Source organism: Lagenorhynchus albirostris, chromosome 20 (assembly GCF_949774975.1).
Source record: "Lagenorhynchus albirostris chromosome 20, mLagAlb1.1, whole genome shotgun sequence".
Classification (NCBI taxonomy): Eukaryota; Metazoa; Chordata; class Mammalia; order Artiodactyla; family Delphinidae; genus Lagenorhynchus; species Lagenorhynchus albirostris.
Genome location: NC_083114.1, coordinates 55595179 through 55602272, shown reverse-complemented (window position 1 = coordinate 55602272; position 7094 = coordinate 55595179). Strand labels below are relative to the sequence as shown.

General features: G+C 55.0%; 1 protein-coding gene across 1 annotated transcript; it reads left to right on the top strand.

Annotated features, from left to right (window-relative positions):
- The first annotated feature begins 1108 nt into the window (after nt 1–1108).
- On the top strand, nt 1109–6542 carry SOX9 (SRY-box transcription factor 9). Its single transcript, XM_060133114.1, has 3 exons — nt 1109–1886; nt 2887–3140; nt 3676–6542. The coding sequence occupies exons 1-3, from the start codon at nt 1456–1458 to the stop codon at nt 4518–4520; spliced, it is 1530 nt and encodes a 509-aa protein (XP_059989097.1). The 5' UTR covers nt 1109–1455; the 3' UTR covers nt 4521–6542.
- The last annotated feature ends 552 nt before the right edge of the window (nt 6543–7094 follow it).

Sequence of the window (7094 nt, the reverse complement as noted above, 5' to 3'; positions counted from 1 at the left end):
AAAAAAAAAAAGGGGCGAAAGCGGCACGACTCCACCAAAGTGAAGTGTTTTGTCTGCAGTGGTGCCCATTGGTTTGGCCTTTTCAAACCAAGGGACTGGCCTCAGCCTCGCGGCCCAGGACAGCCACATTCGCAAAGTTCGACTTCTCAAAGCCAGAGCAGTATGCAAACTCTTTCCAGGGGCAACTCTGCTGACGTTCTGATTCGACCAGAAGTGAAAAGCAGAACCTCCGAGCAGTCGCCCTGTCACGGAGGAGGGTCGGCGGGGTGGGGGGCTGGGGAGGGGGCGGCTGGAGAAGGACTTGTCAGAGTTCAAGGTCGGTGAGGCGCGCGGGACGGCTCCCGCGAGCGCGGGGCTGCGGCGTCGCTGCGGCCGCCAGCCTGAGCGGGGACCTCGCTGTGGTTTTCATTGATTCCCTTTGCAGGAGCGCAGCCGAATCCCGACCAGCCGCACCAGCCCCGGCGAACCAGAGCATGTTAAATCTATTTATATGGATTATTACCGAGGAACGGCGGGCGTTGAGTCACTAAAACTTTTGCTTCGCAATACAATTTCTAAGCGCTTTCGGCGGAGGCCGGCTCCAGGCGCGGAAACTGGGCTATGATTTAAGTCAGGAGCGACAGCTTTTCGAATATGGCAAACTCCGACTAAGTCCCCGGGACCGCGGAGAAAACAACGAACAGAAATGCTTGGGGGTGGGGAGAGATCCTAGTCTACACACACACACACACACACACACACACACACACGGGCGCGCAAAGATTCGCGCGGAGACGGCACCGAATTCTGACATTACCAGAGCACGGCAAACTTACACACTTGGACGTCCCGGGTCCCCCGCTTTCCCCGCAGCACCCCACCCCCCCACCCCCCCCACCCCCCCCCACCGGCGGACCAGCGGCTGCGCTCCCCTCCCCGCTCCGCCCCTCCCCTCTCAACACCCTGCCCAGCGCCACAATCCTCCTCCCCCCCGAAGTGGATCCAATCAGCTGCCTGCCAAGCCCTGAAACCTGAAATGCCGTGCTGTGATTGGCTGACGTCTCTAAGGTGAGGGGGTGTATTTATTAAAGAGCCGCTGGGCTGGGAGTTGGAGAGCGGAGTGCGGAGCTTGAAACTGACTGGGAACTTGAGTGGCGCCGCGACTTGCCAGTTTCACTCCAGGAACTTTTCTTTGCAGGAGGAGGAGAGAAGGGGTGCAGTCGCCCCCCGCTTTTTGCTTTCTTCCCCCCCTCCTCTCCAATTCGCCTTCCCCCACTTGGAGCGGGCAGCTGCGGGCTGGCCCCCGCGCGCCTTCCTAAAAGCTCGCCGCTGCGGCCGAGTGACGCGCCAGGCTCCCCGGGAGCCGCTCGCCCCGCGTCCGGGCAGCCGAGGGGAGAGTAGCCCGCGCCTCGAGCCCCCGAGCCGCCGCGGCTTCTCGCCTTTCCCGGCCACCCGCCCCCTGTCCCGGGCCTGCGTATGAATCTCCTGGACCCCTTCATGAAGATGACCGACGAGCAGGAGAAGGGCCTGTCCGGCGCCCCCAGCCCCTCCATGTCCGAGGACTCGGCGGGCTCGCCCTGCCCTTCGGGCTCCGGCTCCGACACCGAGAACACGCGGCCCCAGGAGAACACGTTCCCCAAGGGCGAGCCGGACCTGAAGAAGGAGAGCGAAGAGGACAAGTTCCCCGTGTGCATCCGCGAGGCCGTCAGCCAGGTGCTCAAGGGCTACGACTGGACGCTGGTACCCATGCCGGTGCGCGTCAACGGCTCGAGCAAGAACAAGCCGCACGTCAAGCGGCCCATGAACGCCTTCATGGTGTGGGCGCAGGCGGCGCGCAGGAAGCTCGCCGACCAGTACCCACACCTGCACAACGCCGAGCTCAGCAAGACGCTGGGCAAACTCTGGAGGTAGGGCGGGCGCGGCAGGGTGGGTTCCGCGGCGGCGACGGGGGGCGCTGGCCGGGACCGTCTCTCCGCGCCCCGCCTCCCAGCAGGAGGGAGTTGCCGGTCCCGGAGCAGGCGGGGTGGGGCGGGGGGGAGGCGAGGGGGAGGAATGGGGACGAGGTGTAACTTGGCTCAGAGTTTGACAAAGTTCTTGGATTGCTCTTGGGGGAAAGGGGGAGGGGGTAGGTGGAGCGGGGAGGGGCGGCGGGGCGCGGGGGGCGGAAGATGGCCAGAGGAGGGGAGAACACCAGCAGGAGACTCGGTGGGAGAGGGCTGCCGGCCGGATCTCCCGCCGCAGTGAAGTTCAATCCCAAGGAATTGAAATCCGCCTCCCCCTCCCTCGAACTGCGCTCCCCCGTGAAGCCCTTCGCCCACGGAGATGGGATGCAGGGTGGGGGGAGAAGCCGAGGCTAGAGGGCCCCGTGGCAGGAAGGAGGGGCGAGAAGGGAGGCTGCTGGAAATAGGTGGGTGCAGTGTGTGCGAGTGCGGTGGCGGGGGTGGGGGTGGGCAGGAGGAGCTCCTTGCAGATTAAGTGGTTTTTCAGAAAGTTTTTAAAGGGTGTTGCGGACGGAAGGCGGGGGCGGGTATAACTCCAGTAGCAAAGGCCCGGAGAGCGGGAGCCGCGGGAAGCTATTTTCATCTCCAGGGTTTCCAAACTAGGAGAGAAGGGGAGAGGGCGGGGCGGGGAGGGTCCGCTCAGGTCGGTCTAGAAGAACGGAGATTTTTGTTTATTTCTTTTCTTTTACTTTTTTTTTTTTTAAAGAAAAGTTTCGAGTTGCGGTAGTGGTTGGACAGCAGGGAGGAGGGAGAAAGGGGGGCTGTGTTCGAAGAAGCCGAGGGGTGGGGGTCACCTCTCCCTCCCGCCGACCTGACAGCTCAGCCGGTTTCACGGAGCCCCCCTCCCTCTCTCTCTTTCTCTCTCTCTCTCTCTTTTTGTCTGCTACCCCCCCCGCCCCGCCCCCAGACTGCTGAATGAGAGCGAGAAGCGGCCCTTCGTGGAGGAGGCGGAGCGGCTGCGCGTGCAGCACAAGAAGGACCACCCGGATTACAAGTACCAGCCGCGGCGGAGGAAGTCGGTGAAGAACGGCCAGGCGGAGGCCGAGGAGGCCACAGAGCAGACGCACATCTCCCCCAACGCCATCTTCAAGGCGCTGCAGGCCGACTCGCCGCACTCCTCCTCCGGCATGAGCGAGGTCCACTCCCCCGGCGAGCACTCCGGTGAGTCTCCTCCCGGCCCCCACCCCGGCCTGGCCACCGCGCCCCTTCTGGCACACCCCCGGGCCCCCAGCCACCTAGTGGGCTCTGCTTAGGGACCTGACGCTCCCTGGGGAGGGAAACACACTAACCCCTGCGCCAAGTCCCCGAAAACACACACACACGCACACACACACCCCAACCTAATCCCTGCATCCTAACTAATTTTTATTGCGGGGTAAAATGCCTTTACAGCCTTACAGGGCTTCTCCCTTTTTCTCTTTGCTCCCCCAGCCCAAAAGCACACACAGGGCTCTTGTACAAGTAGCAATTTGGTCTTCCGGACCCTCCGGGCCTTAGACCCTCCCCTGATAAAAGGAGACTGCCGAGTGTGTACCAGCGAGTTAATCATTCAGCGATTTCTGTCGGGCGCAGAGCGCCTCCCCCGCGGATACGGGACACTTTAGCGGGGGGGGGGGGTCCCAGGAGGGTTCCTGAGACTAAAGCCTCCGTACAGCCCTGGTTGATTGCCCTGTGTTTCTTCCTCTATCGTCCTCAGGGCAATCGCAGGGTCCACCGACGCCACCCACCACCCCCAAAACCGACGTGCAGCCGGGCAAGGCTGACCTGAAGCGAGAGGGGCGCCCACTGCCAGAGGGGGGCAGACAGCCCCCCATCGACTTCCGCGACGTGGACATCGGCGAGCTGAGCAGCGACGTCATCTCCAACATCGAGACCTTCGACGTGAACGAGTTCGACCAGTACCTGCCGCCCAATGGCCACCCGGGGGTGCCGGCCACGCACGGCCAGGTCACCTACACGGGCAGCTACGGCATCAGCAGCACAGCTGCGGCCCCGGCGGGCGCTAGCCACGTGTGGATGTCCAAGCAGCAGGCGCCGCCGCCGCCCCCGCAGGCGCCCCCGCCGGCCCCGCCGGCGCCCCCGCAGCCGCCCGCGCAGGCGCCCCCCCAGCCGTCCGCGCAGGCGCCCCCGCAGCCGCCCGCGCAGGCGCACACGCTGACCACGCTGAGCAGCGAGCCGGGCCAGGCCCAGCGAACGCACATCAAGACGGAGCAGCTGAGTCCCAGCCACTACAGCGAGCAGCAGCAGCACTCGCCTCAGCAGATCGCCTACAGCCCCTTCAGCCTCCCGCACTACAGCCCGTCCTACCCGCCCATCACCCGCTCGCAGTACGACTACACTGACCACCAGAACTCCGGCTCCTACTACAGCCATGCGGCGGGCCAGGGCTCCGGCCTCTACTCCACTTTCACCTACATGAACCCGGCGCAGCGGCCCATGTACACCCCCATCGCCGACACCTCCGGGGTCCCTTCCATCCCGCAGACCCACAGCCCCCAGCACTGGGAACAGCCCGTCTACACACAGCTCACCAGACCTTGAGGAACGCTTAGAGAGCGACGATGGCCATGATGATCGTAAAAAGAACCCAAGAAATAACGCAACCAACCAGAATTTCCTTTGGACATTTTTTTTTTCTTACCTTTAAAGACATGTACGCTGAAGGCAAGTCGAACTCAGATTACAAGACAGAAACATTGACTATCCAAACGCATTACCACCTTGTTGTGAATCAGTGGCCAGGCCACTCTTGGCTAGACGGACCAGCAGAACCGACGGGAAACTGGACTGGAAACCTTCAAAGCAAGCGTGGAGGGTGATGGAGATTCGTGTGACCAGTTGGCTCAGTCTCTCTGCCTGTTTGGACTTTGTAATTATTTTTTAGCAGTAATTAAAGAAAAAAGTCCTCTGTGAGGAATATTCTCTATTTTAAATATTTTTAGTATGTACTGTGTATGATTCATTACCATTTTGAGGGGATTTATACATATTTTTAGATAAAAAAAATTAAATGCTCTTATTTTTCCAACAGCTAAACTACTTAGTCGAACAGCGTGCCCTAGCTTTTCTTGCAACCAGAGTATTTTTGTACAGATTTGCTTTCTCTTACAGACAAACAGACAAAAAAAAAAAAAGTGTGTGTGTTGTATTAACCTACAGAAGCCACAGATTTGTGTTACGTGATCAGTTTGGGGGGTTAGCTTTGCTTAATTCCTCAGGCTTTCTGATTCAAGGAGTTGCCTTAGAAAAATCAAGGCCTTACTTTGCAAATACGGAAGTAAACAATAGTCTAGAGACGATTTGGTAAGCATTTGGTAAGCTTTATCATATATATGTTTTTTAAACGAGAAAAACACCTTAAAGCCTTAAAACCATGCTGCTGGAAAATCCTTGTGCCCTCTTCTAGTGCATTTATCCTCCTGTGTTTGCTCACTCACCGCAACCTTAAGAAAGAAGCAAAAAGCAAGCAAAGGAGACGTTTGGGGAATGTTTCAGCAGCCAATACTGTGCCCCAGCACACTGCCCCCTGGTTGCCTGCCCGGGCCCCATGTGGAACACAGATGCTAGAATCCTCTCACTTACACTGTCACCTGTGCCTCTCTGAAAACCAGCAGTTAACTTCAAGACATTCCATGTGCTAAGATTATTTATTTTGTAAGGAGAGGTTTTAATTAAAAACAACAAAAAAATCTTCCTCTTTTTTTTTAAATTTTTTAAATTTACCTTCTTTAAAATAGGTTGTTGGAGCCGCGTCCTCAAAGGGTATGGTCATCTGTTGTTAAATTATGTCCTTAACTGTAACCAGTTTTTTTTATTTATCTCTTTAATCTTTTTTTTTATTAAAAACAAGTTTCTTTGGATTCCTTGTCCTAGATTTGTATAAATGCCTTTTTGTCTGTCCTTTTTTTTTTTTCCTCTTTGTTGTTTTGTTGAAAACAAACTGGAAACTTGTTTCTCTTTTTGTACAAATGAGAGTTTGCGGATGTAGTGTATCACTGAGTCATTTGCAGTGTTTTCTGCCACAGATCTTTGGGCTGCCTAAACTGTGTGTGCGCGTGTGCGTGTGTGTGTGTTGTGACTCAATGTGTCAAAAGCGTGTGTCATCGATGTTCCCCTTCGTGTTCTCTTGGAGAGGGGGAGGAGCGGGGAGGGGGGGTCAGCCCACTGACAGACCTTAATTCTTAATTCTGTGGCTGGGGAGTGAGGATTGCTTTTTAAAAAAGACAGCAAACTTTTTTTTTATTTAAAAAAAGATATATTAACAGTTTTAGAAGTCAGTAGAGTAAAATCTTAAAGCACTCTTATAATATGGCATCTTTCCATTTCTGTATAAAAGCAGATCTTTTTTTAAAAAAAATATTCCTGTAACTTAAGAAACCTGGCATTTAAATCATATTTTGTCTTTAGGTAAGGTTTGGTTTGTGTTTGTGTTTTGTTTGTTTCGCTTGTTTTCCCCCCCAAACCTTTTGTTTTCTCTGTGAAACTTACCTTTCCTTTTTCTCATCCTTTCTTTTTTTTGTATATTATTGTTTACAATAAATATACATTGCATTAAAAAGACAATGGCCTGTGGACTTACTCATCTGGTTCTCCTGTTAAAAGGATGGTTTGAAGAATTGGGGCACCAAAGGGATCGTGACATCCCAATCATTGTGATGTTTTTTATTTTGTATGCGCACTTTTGGCAGTCCTAAAACCTGCTCGGAAGAAAAGACTGTGTCCCCAAAACTCAAAGCAGAAGAATCTTGCAAAGTGCCACCCCATTAGGTCACATAGAGAATTACATGTCCGTAGCTGCCATTCTGGCAAAGATGTTTGTTGTGGTTTTAACACCCTCATGCTTCAGGGCAAAAGCTGCTCGCTTGAAGAAGTCAGAGGGGGAATATTAGCCCTGAAATCAGTAGCTTGTCAGAAGACAGAATGCCAAAGGGGGTTAGAGCAAACCTTCTGTGATTATGAACACATAGCAAAGAAACGGGGTGTCCATTGAAAAGGCAAAGGGAGCCAAAGTAAAACTGTCTGAAGGAGACCAGGGGGAAATCTGCCCCATTAAGTCTCCTTTATCTGCAGGTACAACGACATGAGATTCCCTTCTTTTTCTGTTCCCTCCAGTTT

What these genes read in the sequence shown, in the direction of transcription:
- SOX9 (XM_060133114.1), top strand. Translation starts at nt 1,456, where the DNA reads ATGAATCTCCTGGACCCCTTCATGAAGATGACCGACGAGCAGGAGAAG. An exon ending in ACGCTGGGCAAACTCTGGAG is followed by an intron (nt 1,887 to 2,886) that starts GTAGGGCGGGCG and finishes CCCCGCCCCCAG; the next exon opens with ACTGCTGAATGAGAGCGAGA. An exon ending in CTCCCCCGGCGAGCACTCCG is followed by an intron (nt 3,141 to 3,675) that starts GTGAGTCTCCTC and finishes TATCGTCCTCAG; the next exon opens with GGCAATCGCAGGGTCCACCG.